At 35.0% G+C, this 15,507-nt stretch overlaps 3 protein-coding genes and 1 pseudogene across 14 annotated transcripts; 3 read left to right on the top strand and 1 right to left on the bottom strand.

The window, feature by feature from the left end:
* Positions 1-938: 938 nt before the first annotated feature.
* Positions 939-2,688, bottom strand: LOC104772983 (chaperone protein dnaJ 20, chloroplastic). Its single transcript, XM_010497537.3, has 2 exons — positions 1,856-2,688; positions 939-1,306 (listed from the first exon to the last, which is right to left on the bottom strand). The coding sequence occupies exons 1-2, from the start codon at positions 2,315-2,317 to the stop codon at positions 1,163-1,165; spliced, it is 606 nt and encodes a 201-aa protein (XP_010495839.1). The 5' UTR covers positions 2,318-2,688; the 3' UTR covers positions 939-1,162.
* A 2,362-nt stretch (positions 2,689-5,050) lies between these two features.
* LOC104772981 (Leucine-rich repeat (LRR) family protein) lies at positions 5,051-8,086 on the top strand. Of its 6 annotated transcripts, none has more exons than XM_087478558.1 (3): positions 5,051-5,227; positions 5,345-7,348; positions 7,482-8,086. In XM_087478558.1, exons 2-3 carry the CDS (start codon positions 5,518-5,520, stop codon positions 7,526-7,528), a joined length of 1,878 nt encoding a protein of 625 aa, XP_087334684.1. In that variant the 5' UTR covers positions 5,051-5,227; positions 5,345-5,517; the 3' UTR covers positions 7,529-8,086. The 6 variants fall into 6 exon arrangements, with proteins under 6 accessions (XP_087334684.1, XP_010495837.1, XP_087334682.1 ...); XM_087478559.1 differs by having other exon boundaries at positions 5,094-5,227; positions 5,315-7,348; XM_010497535.3 differs by having other exon boundaries at positions 5,345-8,086.
* Positions 8,087-9,043: 957 nt separating this feature from the next.
* On the top strand, positions 9,044-11,746 carry LOC104772979 (receptor-like protein 48 pseudogene; annotated as a pseudogene). The gene has a single exon (XR_015574606.1). The product of XR_015574606.1 is annotated as a receptor-like protein 48 pseudogene (transcript).
* A 259-nt stretch (positions 11,747-12,005) lies between these two features.
* Positions 12,006-15,217, top strand: LOC104772980 (putative magnesium transporter NIPA2). 6 transcript variants are annotated; one of them, XM_087478562.1, is made up of 9 exons: positions 12,006-12,262; positions 12,823-13,070; positions 13,165-13,221; positions 13,643-13,733; positions 13,822-13,982; positions 14,079-14,206; positions 14,296-14,433; positions 14,537-14,629; positions 14,714-15,217. In XM_087478562.1, the coding sequence occupies exons 2-9, from the start codon at positions 12,941-12,943 to the stop codon at positions 14,924-14,926; spliced, it is 1,011 nt and encodes a 336-aa protein (XP_087334688.1). In that variant the 5' UTR covers positions 12,006-12,262; positions 12,823-12,940; the 3' UTR covers positions 14,927-15,217. The 6 variants fall into 6 exon arrangements, with proteins under 6 accessions (XP_087334688.1, XP_087334686.1, XP_087334690.1 ...); XM_087478560.1 differs by lacking the exon at positions 12,006-12,262 and adding an exon at positions 12,446-12,726; XM_087478564.1 differs by lacking the exon at positions 12,006-12,262 and adding an exon at positions 12,446-12,726 and having other exon boundaries at positions 13,827-13,982.
* The last annotated feature ends 290 nt before the right edge of the window (positions 15,218-15,507 follow it).

Raw genomic sequence — 15,507 nt, forward strand, 5'->3', positions numbered from 1 at the left:
AGGTTCTGATATTGGTCCGTTACAAATCGGGTGGACAGATGTAATAGATAATAGAAACGGACAGATGAAATAATCATTTAACATGTTAATAGAAGATAGAAGAAAGCGGTTATACAACATATGAAGATAAGGTGTTTACCTAAAAACCGGATGGATTTTTTTCATTTTTATTTTAAGGTAAAAATGTGTAATTTCTATTTTTAATAGTCTACATATATAATATATGCTCTTAACCATTGGTTTATTATTTAATATAAAGTCTCTATAAATTAATAACATCGAGAGTATAATATTTTACTAGATTTATTAATTTTATTGATAAATAAATTAAGACAAAAAAATCCAGTATGAAATAAAATATATATTTATTTATTAAGGTATTAATTTCTAGATTTTATACTGCATTGTCATAATCTTCCATTAAAATCATCCTCGACCTGGTTATCGGTTAGGAATCAGATTGATAAATATAATATATAGCAGAAACGGACAATAAAATGAGCATTGAACATGTGTTAGAAGATAAAGAAAACTGTTGTAAAACGTATGAAAATAAGGTGTTTACAACATTTAGTTTAGCTAAAAACCAGTTGGATTTTTTTTTTTTTATCATTTCTATATTTTTTATTGTAAGGTAAAAATTTCTCTATTTCTGTTTTCATGTTAAAATTACAATGAACTTATCTTTTAATAATTTATGTACATTTATTCTAGCTATGTTATTTTTATATGCTACTAACCATTAGTTTATCATTCACAGTAAAACCTTTATAAATTAATAACATCAAAAATATAATATTTTATTAGTGTTATTAATTTTATCGATTCATAAACTGAAGCGAAATACTAATTTTGAATTGAAATATATATATATATATATATATATTAATTTGTAGAGTTAACACTATATTGTTATAGCCTTACTTTAAGAGTTATTCTTTAGTAATCAGGGTTTATATCTATTTCAGTGTGCTTGCCGATTAGTATAGGCACATAGAAAACTTTATACATATATATATATACAAAGTTGCGGGGTATTGTTGCTATGCTTTTCTATATTACACACAAACAAATTAAAAAGACTATACATAAGAAGACTAGAGAGACTATCGTCAAAAAAAAAAAAAAAAGACTAGAGAGACTTGGTTGGTGTTGTTGTGTGTCAAGAAGAATCTTGACGTTGACGACGCATTCTAGCAGCCCAAGAGATTGAGTTATCATTATCTTTCTGATTGCTTCTTCTCCTTAGCCCTGAGAGCTGAGTTTGCCATTTTGCCTTCCACTCACTCTTCTCCTCCACCACTTCCTAAAATCACAACATTCACATTTACATTTAAATAACTAAACATAAAATCAACAATTTGGACCCATGGTTGTACCAACTAAAGTATCAAATGAGTTCATTTTGTCAACATTCTCTATTCCACTAATCATACCTTTTAATAAATAAAATAAAAAGTCTACAATCTTTCAATCGACACATACCTCAACACAATTCATTGGGACCATATTAAAAAGATAAGGTCAGTTCTGTCGACAAAGATACACACACAACATATACAAATGGTTCTCGAATCTACCGAGTAAATCTCTAAAATTCCAAAAAATAAAAGAATAATAATACGAGAATTATTGAGGATAATACTACACACACATATTTGTCCATATACGAAACCAAAAAGAAAATATCCAAATCAAACAACTCAACATCAATGGATAAATCTATGAATGAGACATAACTAAAACTAGTTTAAATTTTCTTAACCATAAACCAAAACTATGGTTCTGTTTTTTTTTTATCCCTTATTGATTCATCACAAAAAAAAATTAATTACAATTGTGAAAAAATAATTACCTCATCGTATCGGTTACATCGTCGACCGGAGAAAGAGAATGAAAATCCCATAGACAAATCACGATCATACAAAACTCTCCGGCGAGGATCCGAGAGAGTTTCGTAAGCTTCTTGAACTTTGATAAACCGATCGGTGTACTCTTCGACCCGATCCGGTGGCGAAACGTCCGGGTGGTATTTTCGAGCGAGTTGTTTATAGGCTTGTTTGATCTCTGGGAGAGTGACTGAATCGGTGACGCCGAGAAGATCGTAGAAGGTTAGGTCTTGTGATGATTGTTTGACTGGATCGTCGTGGATGAGACGAGATTGGATCCGGGTGGATGTGAATCGGGTTCGGGTTGGGTAAGAGAGAGTTGATGGGAACGAAGCTGGCGATGGTGGTAGAGAGGAGATTGGTTGTTTGTAGAGGAATGGGTGGTGTTTGGTTGAGAGGATTGATGATGATTTGTAACAACACTTCATTGTTTTGTAGGGTTTTGTTTTTGGTATGTTTGGTTTTTTGGAGTTTGAGTATTGTGGCTAGTGGATTGTATCGTAGGGAATGGTAATAGTTGGGAACTGTGGTGAGGTGTGAAGGTAGATGAGACTGTTGAGGAGCAATCTATGGATTTGAGAGGGTATTTTTGTCATTATAGTTTAATGCGAGAGGTAGCCGTCATTTTGCGACTTGAAACTTCAGAAATTTATTTTAATTAGGAGAAAATAAACTACTAGTGAAAAATACCAAAAGATTCATTTTCTTTGACTATATATATATAAAACTTTAAATAGTTGTAACCTAAATATAAATAAATTGTGTATATTGAGATAAGGGAAATAAATATTAATTATCTAAGTTTATCGAAGTTTCAAAATTTATGCCAAAACTTGTGTAAATTATTAGTTTTAATGGTTTTATTTTTTTACTTTTTATAAAAACATATTTTATAAGATTTTAGAAATAAAAAAAACACATATTCAAACTAGTTAGGCATATCTGGTGTCAGCTAACACAACCTCAAACTAATTAGAAACTCAAACTAGTTACACATATTCAATATAATTAAATAAAACACAAAGTCAAACTACTTTACATTTATTCGATATAAGAAAACATAAAAATCAAACAAGTGAAACATATGCACGATGAAAATACAAACTTAAATTACTTATCAAGACACAAACTAGAACTAGTTACACATATTAGGCAACTGAAGATACAAACTTAAACAAATTACACGACATCCAAAAAAACAAATAAACTCAAATTAATTACACATATTCGGTTTCTAAAGATAAAAACTCAAACTAGTTACACATATTCCACATCAAATAACACAAAAAAAAACTATTTACATATATTCAATATTAGATAACACAAACAAACTCAAACGAATTTACATTAGAGAAAACAAACACTTTTGCTAAAAAAAATAAAAAAATGAAAACAAACTCAAACTAATTATACATATTCGGCATCAAAAAACAAGAAAATCAAACTAGTTACACATACATCAAATGACACAGACACAAACTACTCACATATATATTCCACATTAAAGAACATAAACAAATTTTAAACGTATTACACATATTCAACATCGAAGGACAAGACTCAAAATATGCACATATTCGACATCCAGAGATACAAACTCAAAAAAGTTTCTCGATAGAAATATATATTTTTCTGTGAAGTTTAAGAAAGGAAGAAAAATATATCATTTACTTATATTTTTTTATTCAGAAAAATAAACAGAATCAAAATTGATCGACTAAATTTTAAAATGATTATAATTGTCGAATAATTCAGCACATAAGAAGTTAAAATTTTATTATCAAAGAAATTTTATAATCAAAGATGTCTATAATATATTTTAAATTTTGAATATTAAAGCATACGAAATAAAATAACATAATTATGTTTGATTTGAAAATTTCACTTTTAAGTTTTCATCTCTCATTTTTATTTTGCCAAGAATGTAAATAATTAATTAAAACTAAAATTGTTTAATTTTAGAATTTACAAATTTAATGAAGCATACTTATGAAATCAGTACACCGAATATAGCACGATGCGATCACATGATAAACGATTTTTTTAACTGATTAAGGTATAAATCTTTGAAAAAAGAGATAAAGTGGAGAGGCAACTTGACGAGACTGCGCTAACAAAATCATATTTTATTATTGATATACTATATTGTTTTCATTTCTCTCCGTTATTCTCGTGCTCATGAGTTTTGGTGACACAATGCAAGAAGCGATGTTGGGCGGTGCTTCGGTGGCCTAAGCTGCTGGCAATACTCCTTATCCCATTGTGCTGGGCTTGAGCTACTATACTTCCACGAGTATGTTAGAGAGTTCTTTGGACTGACCGAATATTACTTGTCTTTCGATAGATAGTTTATGTTGATAGCAAATTAATCGTCTCGCACCAGCTGCCTAAGAGTCAAAGACACCACCATGGTATTGAGTTTTTAATATATATTTTTTTCCTCCAAGAGAAGATTTGACTTTGTAGAGTTGACCATATTTGAAAATTATTGATCATGTGGAAGCAATTAATCAACGGATCTAGCGTCAACCTTCATAGAGACGATATCTATAGACCAAATCATCAACATCACTTGTTACACTTTCGCAAAAAAAAAAAAAGTCAAAAACAAAAAATGCATTGTTGTAGTGAGGGGAAGATGATAATACGGAGCTTGTGCTTAATCTTGTCACTTTCTTAACTCAATACTTGTGGTTGGTTCTTGTGGGAGTTTAAGAGTGAGTTCTATGTCCAAGAACCCGACAAGATGAAGTCTGATACGACGGCAGAGATGTGGAGGAACAACATTTGGTATTGTTGTTCTTGGGATGGTATCTCTTGTAATCCTAAGACGGGTAAGGGGGTTGAGTTAGCCCTCAAGGACAGTTATCTCAATGGCCCGTTGAGATAAAATAATAGCCTGTTTAGACTACAACATCTTCATGGCCTATATCTTAGCTACAACAATCTTTCAGTATTTTAATCTAAAGTATTTTAGGTATTTTAATTCTTATTTATTACTTAAAAGTTATTTAAGGCAATCGATTAGCTCTCACCACTAGCTCACCATACAGCCAAGGAAATTGCGTTTGCGCTTTTGAATAATCAAAAGAGTCTTTGTGCTACGGTAACCCCACACCTCATGGGTTACTTTTTTCCAAGAGGAGACTTAAATTGACTTTGTCGTTGTTCATTTGGAAATTAATATTCTCTGTGGAAGCAGCCACCATTTTTCACAAGAGACTTTTTAAGTCAAGCTTTATTTGTTTTCCACGAATGTACGAGACGATCGGATTACTAGAGCCACCACTCGTTTCCTACTTTTTCACAGAAAAAAAAAACAAGTATCAAAGAAAAAAGTATGTTGCATTCTTGTAATCAGGGGAAGATGACAATATGGAGCTTTTGTTTAATCTTGTTCCTTTCTAATTCGATACTTGTTTTAGCTTCTCATGTTAGGCACTTGTGTCGTGCAGACCAGAAGAATGCTCTTTTGGAGTTCAAGAACGAGTTCTATGTCCAAGAACTCAATTCCAATGGGATTGTTGGTGATAAGAAGACAGAGAAGTGGAGGAACAACACTGACTGCTGCACTTGGGACGGTATCTCTTGTGATCCTAAAACGGGTAAGGTAGTAGAGTTAGACCTCATGAACAGTTTTCTCAATGGCCCATTGAGATATGATAGTAGCCTGTTTAGACTACAACATCTTCACAGCCTTGTTCTTGGCTCGAATAATTTTTCGGGTACTCTACCAAATTCCATAGGCAACCTCAAATATTTGAGGGTATTGAGTCTTGGTGATTGCCATCTCTTTGGAAAGATTCCTTCTTCGCTTGGGAATCTTACTTATCTCACTAATCTTGATCTTTCTGTTAATGATTTCACCGGTGAGCTACCGGATTCAATGGGGAATCTAAACAAGCTAACAGAGTTGCATCTTAGATCAGCCAAGCTCAGTGGGAAATTTCCTAGTGTGCTACTCAATATGAGCGAGCTCACCTTGATCAACCTTGGTTCTAACCAGTTCGAAGGTATGCTCCCATCTAATATGAGTAGCCTTTCAAAACTAGTGGATTTTGAGGTTACTGGAAATTCATTTTCTGGATCTATCCCATCGTCTCTCTTCATGCTTCCTTCATTGGCCACCCTTGTCTTGGGAAGAAACAACTTCAACGGTCCTCTTGACTTTGGGAATATGTCTTCACCATCTAACCTTATAGTTTTGTCTCTTCTAGAAAACAACTTCAGTGGTCCAATCCCGGAGTCTATATCGAAACTAGTTGGACTCTTCTATCTTGACCTCTCTTTATGGAACACAGAGAGAGCCATGGTCGATTTCAACATGTTCTTGCAACTGGAGTCTCTCATGTTCCTTGACCTCTCTTATATTAATACAAGAAGCACACTTGACACAAGCATATTCTCACCTCTCTTGTCACTTGGTTACTTGGATCTTTCCGGGATTAATTTGAAGACCAGCTCTACGCTCAGTCTTCCCTCACCGATGGGTACCTTGATTTTAGCATCCTGCAATATTGCTGAATTCCCCAAGTTTCTAGAAAACCAAACCACTTTATACTATTTAGACATCTCTGCCAATCGAATTGAAGGCCAAGTACCGGAGTGGTTGTGGAGTCTACCAGATTTGAAGTATGTAAACATTTCTCAGAATTCGTTCAGTGGTTTTGAAGGACCAGTGGATGTTATTCAAAGATGTGGAGAACTAATCATGCTTGATATAAGTTCAAACGCATTCCACCATCCGTTTCCTTTGTTACCAAACTCTACGACGATCTTTCTAGGCTCTGATAATCGGTTCTCGGGAGAGGTTCCTAGGACAATATGCAAATTAGTTTCTCTTGATACACTTGTTCTATCCAACAACAACTTCAACGGTTCTATTCCTCGGTGTTTTGAGAATTTTAATACTACTCTCTCGGTCTTGCATCTTCGTAATAACAACTTCTCAGGTACTTTTTCAGAGGAGTCTGTAAGTGAACACTTGAGATCAGTTGATGTTGGTCGCAACCGGTTATCAGGAGAACTTCCCAAGTCTTTGATCAACTGCACTCGTCTCGAGTTTCTTAACGTGGAAGACAACATAATCAGCGATAGATTTCCATTATGGTTGAGATCGTTGCCTAGTCTACAGATTCTTGTCCTCCGTTCTAACGACTTCCATGGGCCAATATCTTTTCCTGGAGAGTCTTCGAGCTTCAACAAGCTGCGGATCTTTGACATTTCAGAAAACCGCTTCAGTGGAGTCTTGCCATCACATTACTTTGCTGGTTGGAGTGCAATGTCATCAGTCATAGACATTGTAGACGTTATCCCGAGTAGGTATGCGGGACGTGACGACTCTGGAAACTATCAAAACTCAGTGACTATGACAGCTAAAGGATCGAAGATTGAGCTGGTTGGGAGTGTTTTCGCAATTTACAAAACCATTGATGTTTCCGGTAACAAATTCAAAGGAGGTATCCCTGAATCCATCGCTTTACTTAAGGAACTGATTGTGCTCAACATGTCAAACAACGCTTTCACAAGTTCTATTCCACCAGCTCTGTCAAACTTGACCAATCTTGAATCATTGGATCTATCTAAAAACAGATTATCCGGAAAAATCCCACCAGAGCTCGGGAAGCTCACGTTTCTAGCACAAATGAACTTTTCATACAACAGGCTTGAAGGTCCGATACCACAAGGCACTCAGATTCAAAGTCAAAAGAGCTCTTCATTCGCAGAGAATCCCGGGCTATGTGGTGTTCCTCTCCAAGAAACCTGCGGAGGAGGAGGAGAAGAAGAAGAATTAAAGAAAGAGCAAGGTGAACAAAAAGAACAAGTATTTAGCTGGATTGCAGCTGCTGTAGGCTACGTACCTGGTCTTGTGTGTGGACTCACCATTGGCCACATTCTCACTTCATACAAACGTGAGTGGTTCATGAGAATCTTTCACTATTTTACTTGAATAAATCGTTTCTAAGGAGGATGATGTCCCCTTGTAATAATAAAAATCAATAAACCATCTCAACACTTTGTTTGATTAAGAAGGTTTGGTCATAGAGAATAAGTGTAATATCTAGGCCAATACAATTGTGAATGGTGAAACAGTATGTTAGTCTGAATTCGTATTTATTTTTAGTCTACAAAATTATAAGTTTGTATGTGTACTATAATGTTTTGAGTTTTATAATGAGAGTGCTTTGTTCCCAAAATTTCATTACATACAGCTCTGTCTTTATCATCAAGAAAAAGGTCTTAAGAAGGTGAGTGTATGCATAGCCAGAGCAGGTTCTGATTCATTGTCATTGAGCTAGATATTAGTTACTCTTTGACTTTTCAAACATCACTTATTTAGAATGGTCAATGACTTTGCGACAATCATGTTTTTTTTTTTTTTTTTAATAATCTATTGTGGTTCTACTGCTGCTGCTGCTGCTGCTGCATTACTTATCGTCAACAATCCTATTTTTCACGAGAGAACAAAATAGATCAAGAAAGATTGTCCAAACACTTCATCTATGATGCACAACTTTATTTTCTTGTGGATGTGCTAACCAAGACATCGTCCAACTCCTTTCAACACTCATTGGCAAGATGAGTTTCTCTTCATTTGTGTAATCATCAATCATCATGTTCATGAGGAATATTTATAAAGTTCAGTGTCATCATTGTAACCGGTTAGAAGAACCAGGTAATTAAGTGTTGACCAATGTAAACCTAGGTCAAACCCCTTCTAACTATGAGAGTTGCAATTCTTCATATGAGATTAATCTTTTTACTAACCTTACTTTATGTTTAACTAATTTTGCTCTTTATTGATCAGAGGTGACATAATGTATATATATTTTTTTTTTAACAGACTCTGTTTTTTGTTTTTACGATTACCAAAAGTAAAACTGATTGATTTGACAGTAATTGTTAATCCAAACGTTGAGGACAAGTAATACAATTCGTTTAGCTGTATTTTTAATTTTCTACGTGAATTAGAGGAAAATAGACAAGGTAAGTCCCGATTTCTGAAAATAAAACAGAGGATATTGTAATGCAGAGAAAAGTCTAAACGAAAACTTGGAAGTGAAGAAACATAAAAGACAAATTTTTGGCAGAGCGTTTGAACAGATGGGAATGATATAGTCTTTGTGGAAGAAATATCTTATCTTGCTGTCTACAAAGGAGACTTATCTTACATTCTTCTAACCCCACAACCACAAATGTGAAAAATATAATCAATCCGTTTCACCGGAAAAAAAATAAAAAAAAAAAATCAAAGAGAAAAGTATGATGCATTCTTGTAGTGAGAGGAGGATGATAACAATAATCTGGAGCTTGTGTTTAGTCTTCTGTCTTTCTCAATCAATACTTGTGTTTGGTTCTTCTCATGCTAAACACTTGTGTCTTCCAGACCATAGGGATGCTCTTTGGGAGTTCAAGAACGAGTTCAATGTCCAAGAGTTCAATTCCAATGGAATTGTTGGCGATAAGAAGACAGAGAAGTGGAGGAACAACACTGATTGCTGTTCTTGGGATGGTGTCTCTTGTGAGACAGGCAAGGTCGTTGGGTTAGACCTCGGGTTCAGTAATCTCAACGGCCTTCTGAGATTTAATAGTAGCCTGTTTAGACTACAACATCTTCAAAGCCTAGATCTTCGCTTCAATTATATCTCGGGTATTCTACCGTATTCCATCGGCAACCTCAAATATTTGAGGGTTTTGAGTCTTCGTGGTTGCAATCTCTTTGGGAAGTTTCCTTCTTCACTCGGAAATCTTTCTCATCTCACGAATCTTGATCTTTCGGATAATGATTTCACCGCCGGTGAGCTACCGGATTCGATAGGGCATTTAAACAAGCTGACAGAGTTGGATGTTCGATCGACCAAGCTCAGTGGGAACTTCCCTCGTGTGCTACTCAACTTGAGCTCGCTCATCTCAATCGACCTTAGTTCTAACCAGTTAAAAGGTATGCTCCCATCTAACAACATGAGTAGCCTCTCCAAACTGAAGTCTTTTATGATTAGTGAAAATTCATTTTATGGAACCATTCCCTCTTCTCTCTTCATGATCCCTTCGCTGACTAGACTTGACCTAAGCAGAAACGACTTCACCGGTCCTCTTGAGATTGGGAATATCTCTTTACAACCTAACCTTCGATACTTATACATTGGAGAAAACAATTTCAATGGACCAATCCCAAGATCTATATCAAAACTAGTCGGACTCTCGGAACTTAGCCTCTCTTTCTGGAACACAGGGAGGTCTATTAATGATTTCAACATCTTCTTGCATCTCAAGTCACTGACGTCACTTGATCTTTCAGGAATTAATTTGAATATCACTTCCACTCTCCATTTTCCCTCACCCATAGCAGAACTGATTATATCGTCCTGCAATATTTCCGAGTTTCCCAAGTTTCTACAAAACCAAACCAGTTTGCAGGTATTGGACATCTCTGCCAATCAAATTGAAGGCCAAATACCAGAATGGCTATGGAGTCTGCCAGCTTTGATGTACGTAAACATTGCTCAGAATTCCTTCAGTGGAGAACTAAATATATTACCAAACTCCACTACCGGTTACTTTATAGGCTCTGATAATCAGTTTTCTGGAGAGATTCCTAGAGCAAATAATCTTCAACTACTTGTTTTGTCCAACAACAATTTCAGCGGTTCTATTCCAAGGTGTCTTGACAATCTCAATACTTCTCTTGTGATCTTGCATCTTCGGAATAACAGTCTCTCTTGTGTTATTCCGGAGGAAATTATCAGTGATCGCTTGAGATCACTTGATGTTGGTGACAACCAGTTATCAGGACAACTTCCCAAGTCTCTAATCAACTCCACTCGTCTCGAGTTTTTGAACATGGAAAATAACCGAATCAAGGACAAATTTCCATTCTGGTTGAGTTCGTTGCCCGATCTACAGATACTTGTCCTTCGTTCTAACAAGTTCTACGGGCCAATAGCTTCTCCTAGGGATTCTTTGAGTTTCCCTAATCTACGAATCTTTGACATTTCGGAAAATCTTTTCACTGGAGTGTTGCCATCAGATTACTTTGTTGGTTGGAGTGCAATGTCATCGGCTGTAGGCGTTGTTTATAATATGCAAATGATTTTAGCTCCAGGAATAACCCAAGAATTATATCATAAGTCTGTGTTTGTGACGAACAAAGGATCGAATATGGAGCTGGTTGGCAGTGTTTTCAAAATCTACAAAACCATCGATGTCTCCGGAAACAAATTCCAAGGAGGTATTCCGGAATCCATCTGTTTACTTGAGGAACTGATTGTACTCAACATGTCAAACAATGCTTTCACAGGCCGTATACCATCATCTCTATCAAACTTGACCAATCTCCAATCATTGGATCTATCTCAAAACAGTTTATTCGGCAGTATTCCACTTGAGCTTGGGAAACTCACGTTTCTTGGGTGGATGAACTTTTCTTACAACAGGCTTGAAGGCCCAATACCACAAGCCACTCAGATTCAAAGCCAGAATAGCTCATCGTTTACAGGGAATCCCGGTCTATGCGGTGTTCCTCTTCAAGAAACCTGCGGCCAAGAAGAAGAGACAGCAAAGCAAGAGCAAGATGAGGAAAAGGAAGAAGAAGATCAAGTCTTTAGCTGGATTGCAGCTGCAATAGGCTATATACCTGGTTTGTTCTGTGGACTCACCATCGGCCACATTCTCATCACTTCACATAGACGTGACTTGTTCATGAGGACCATCCACTAGTTTACTTAATTAAGCACCATTATCACTTAGATTGTGTCCCCTTGCAATAATAATAATCTTTCTCAACACTTGCTTTATACTTTCAATCTACATATATGTAAAATATACAAGTTCCAAAGTGTGTTACGAAGAAACAAAAATATATAACACTTAAGCCATGAAAACTTTGATATATAATTAATTAGTCGTTGTTAAAGGATCGCTGTATTATACAATTGGGAATGGTAGTGAAGAATTCCATTCGTTTTTTCTTAAAATATTAGTACTATTTAACTAAGCAAATTTCAGAATAAAATAAAATAATATTTCTGAGAAAAAAAAAAGGAACAATAAAAGTAGAACCGAAACGGTCTAAATTTAGAAGTTTTGTATATGGGTGTAACTCTTATGTTTTGAGTTGTATTATGAGTGTGTTTGTGAATTAAGATATAACTAAAGTTTCCTATAATTTCGTCACAATACTACTGTAATCTCTCTGTCCTCTCCTCTTCTTTGCTTTCATTTTTTTTTCTTCTTTCAGATTCAGTTCTCCAGACAACACAAAAGAACCCTAAAATTTTTCACATTACGTTTTCATCACCAAGAAAAATAAAAGTAAACAATTTATCACGTCTTCCGCATTTGTTGATTTTGTTTTGGTTTACAACATGAAAAAGGTTTGAGATACGATTCGAATATTCTATTGCTACTTCTATACCTTCCAGATATATATATATATATATATATATATATATATATATATATATTTTTTTTTCTTTTCCTTAGTGATCGTTTTGGTGATTTGATTTGGGAAAGGTAACGTATAAAAACCGAGTAGTTGTGGGTCTTAATCCTCTTCTATGATTCGTTAATCTTAAATTGAGCAAATTCAGAAACAATTCGAAAGATCCTAGATTTTTGTAGTCCCAGCTGTTTCTTGAGACATCGTTTGATTTATTTTTGTTTATGTGTTAAGATTTGTCTTTTTCCTTGCTTACATATCTGTGTTTTTGTCTCTTTGGTCTCTCTATGTAATCTACTTATGCCATTTGTCTGGTCTTTAATTTTTCAGCCACAATGAGATTATTTAAAAACTCAAGATTTTTTTTCTGTCAGAATCTATTGTTCCAGGATTTGTGAGGCAATTGCTTAATTAATCAGTAATCTTCTTTGTTTGATTTTTGATTATAGAGTGGATATACTGATTCTTCTTTATTTTTGTTTGTTTTTTTTGTAGACGCAATAAGCTATATCTGAAAGCCAAAAACTCTCTGGAACTTTTCATTATTAACAAGAAGCTGAAATCATTTTAATTGTATATATAAGCAAAAAGTACTATAAAAATATCATCAAAGATGGAGGAGATGTCACCTGATAATATACATGGAGTCATTTTAGCTGTGTCTTCGAGTGTATTCATCGGTTCTAGCTTCATCATCAAGAAAAAAGGTCTTAAGAAGGCCGGTGTTAGTGGAGCCAGAGCAGGTTCTCCTGATTTATATATTCAGAATTTTTTTTACTTACTTCAAAATCACACATATTGTTTAACTAATTCTTCTTGTTGATCATTTGTGATCAGGTGAAGGAGGGTATGGATACTTGTATGAACCTTGGTGGTGGGCTGGAATGATAACAAGTAAGTCTGATGACTGATCATTATCCCTCTATATAGGTTTTGGGAAGTTCTGCTGCAAATCTTACTTTTACATGTTTGCTATTTAGCTTAGAGATGTTATGACTTTGGTAGTTTTGTGTGGTTGGGACATGTTTTGGATCTTATCACTATTGAAACAGTCTCTCTTTGTCTTATCTGAAAACTTTGGTTTTATATTGAGACATCATGGTTCTCTGTCTGACAGAAATCTGATAGCTTGGAAGAGTATCATCATTAGATTGATCTTACATCATATATTTTAAATAATTTGGGATAAGAAGGAGATATGAACAAGTAAAAAGTCATAGAAAAAAAAATTTCAAATCCAAGATTCTATTGGATTTCATCAGTGGAAATGGAGCTTTGGTTATGATTACTAATTTTGTATTCCTACTTGTTATAGTGATTGTTGGGGAGATAGCCAATTTCGCAGCATATGCATTTGCACCGGCTATTCTAGTGACACCTTTGGGAGCTCTAAGTATTATTTTCAGGTATCTGTATCCACTATGCCTATCTCTTTACCGTTCTATCTAATGTAAAACAACGTAGTTTCCTGAAAACGAGAACCGTGGTATGCAGCGCAGTGCTAGCACATTTTATTTTGGAAGAGAAGTTGCATATGTTTGGTATACTTGGCTGCATTCTCTGTGTTGTTGGATCAACAACGATTGTTTTACATGCTCCTCATGAGCAAGACATTGAATCAGTCAAGCAAGTGTGGCACCTTGCTACTGAACCAGGTATATATAGCAATAGCTAGAGATTTTTTTAAAAATTTGTCAAACAACACTGATTCTCTAGTTGGACTGATATACATGTTTGAATGTATTAACCAGGTTTCCTTGCGTATTCTGCTGTGGTCTTGGTTGTGGTGCTTATATTGATCTTCTACTACGAGCCACGTTATGGGAAGACGCATATGATAGTATATGTTGGAATTTGCTCTTTAATGGGCTCTCTTACAGTATGTTTTCATTTTTTTCTTGAGCCATCTCTTAGTAGCTAGATCTCTCTTTTTCTTAAGTAAGTGTCTCTGTCTTTGTTGCATGTTAGGTTATGAGTGTTAAAGCTGTAGCAATTGCCATAAAGCTGACGTTTTCGGGAATGAACCAGTTCAAGTACTTCCATGCATGGATCTTCATCATAGTAGTGACCGTATGTTGCATTCTACAAATCAACTACTTGAACAAGGTAATAAATAATTAACAAATGTTTGTTTTACTGTCGCATTTCCATGTTTTTTTGGAGTAACAATTTTTTTTTTTTTTTCATCTTTTGTATTCATTTCTCGCAGGCTCTGGATAATTTTAACACAGCGGTCATATCTCCAGTTTACTACGTTATGTTTACAACGTTCACCATCATAGCTAGCATGATCATGTTCAAGGTAAAAATGTGGTTTCTGAGAAGTGTTTATAAACTAAATGATTCGAATTTATGAACACATTATCATCATTTGTTTATGGTCCAGGACTGGGCTTCTCAAAGCGGATTGCAAATTGCTACCGAGCTATGTGGCTTTGTGACCATTTTATCAGGAACCTTTCTCCTCCACAAGACAAAAGACATGGGAAATAGTACCAGCTTACGCGGTTCCACAACGCACTCGCCAAGAGACACTCCTGTCTTCATAAATTCAGGTTCCAGTCGCAGTTCCACTTCCACTAGGCCTTCAATATTATAATCCCATAGGTCATCAGATGGTAGATCATCTAACGGCCTAGAACGAGGCAGCAAGAGCAACAAAAGCCTCAAAGATAACTTTTTTTTGTGTGGGTGGAAAAGTAAGAAAACAGAGCAATTGGGTTCTAAGGGTATGATGTTTTTTTGGAGAAGGGAATGTTTAGTGAATGATTTGTTAGGGTGCTATTTGATTGATTGCTTCATGTTATTTCATTTTATTTTATGTCTTGTTTCTCATATGAGAGATATAAAGGAAGTTTTAAACACATAACTAAAGATCACAGCTTCACCATTTTTCTTCACTTTGGGAGATATTGAGATGAAGAACGATATACGTAACCATATTATCTCTTTTTTGTGTCTCTAGCTTTCACCGATCATCGATGTATACTGTAATGTGACCTTTAGCAACCTAGCAATCTCTAAAGAGATTTGATCATGAGAAGAACAGTTAACAAATAAAAGAAAAGCCCAAATAGCCATAGCTTCAAAATGTGTATGCCTTGAAAAGAAATGTGAGAGGTTAGTTTAGTGAGTTGTAGATAAAATGGCACATGGTTTTGTCTTATAAAGAAGTTTTTT

The sequence above is a fragment of the Camelina sativa genome, chromosome 12, assembly GCF_030686135.1.
Source record: "Camelina sativa cultivar CO46 ecotype springtype chromosome 12, ASM3068613v1".
Taxonomy (NCBI): Eukaryota; Viridiplantae; Streptophyta; class Magnoliopsida; order Brassicales; family Brassicaceae; genus Camelina; species Camelina sativa.

Bases quoted from the DNA above. Each gene is read 5' to 3' on its own strand.
- LOC104772983 (XM_010497537.3), bottom strand. From the start codon at position 2,317: ATGAAGTGTTGTTACAAATCATCATCAATCCTCTCAACCAAACACCAC. The intron at 1,307-1,855 runs GTAATTATTTTT...TTGTGATTTTAG, and splicing joins GATGTAACCGATACGATGAG to GAAGTGGTGGAGGAGAAGAG.
- LOC104772981 (XM_087478556.1), top strand. From the start codon at position 5,230: ATGTTGCATTCTTGTAATCAGGGGAAGATGACAATATGGAGCTTTTGT.
- LOC104772980 (XM_087478562.1), top strand. From the start codon at position 12,941: ATGGAGGAGATGTCACCTGATAATATACATGGAGTCATTTTAGCTGTG. The intron at 13,222-13,642 runs GTAAGTCTGATG...TACTTGTTATAG, and splicing joins GTGGGCTGGAATGATAACAA to TGATTGTTGGGGAGATAGCC. The intron at 14,207-14,295 runs GTATGTTTTCAT...GTTGCATGTTAG, and splicing joins CTTTAATGGGCTCTCTTACA to GTTATGAGTGTTAAAGCTGT.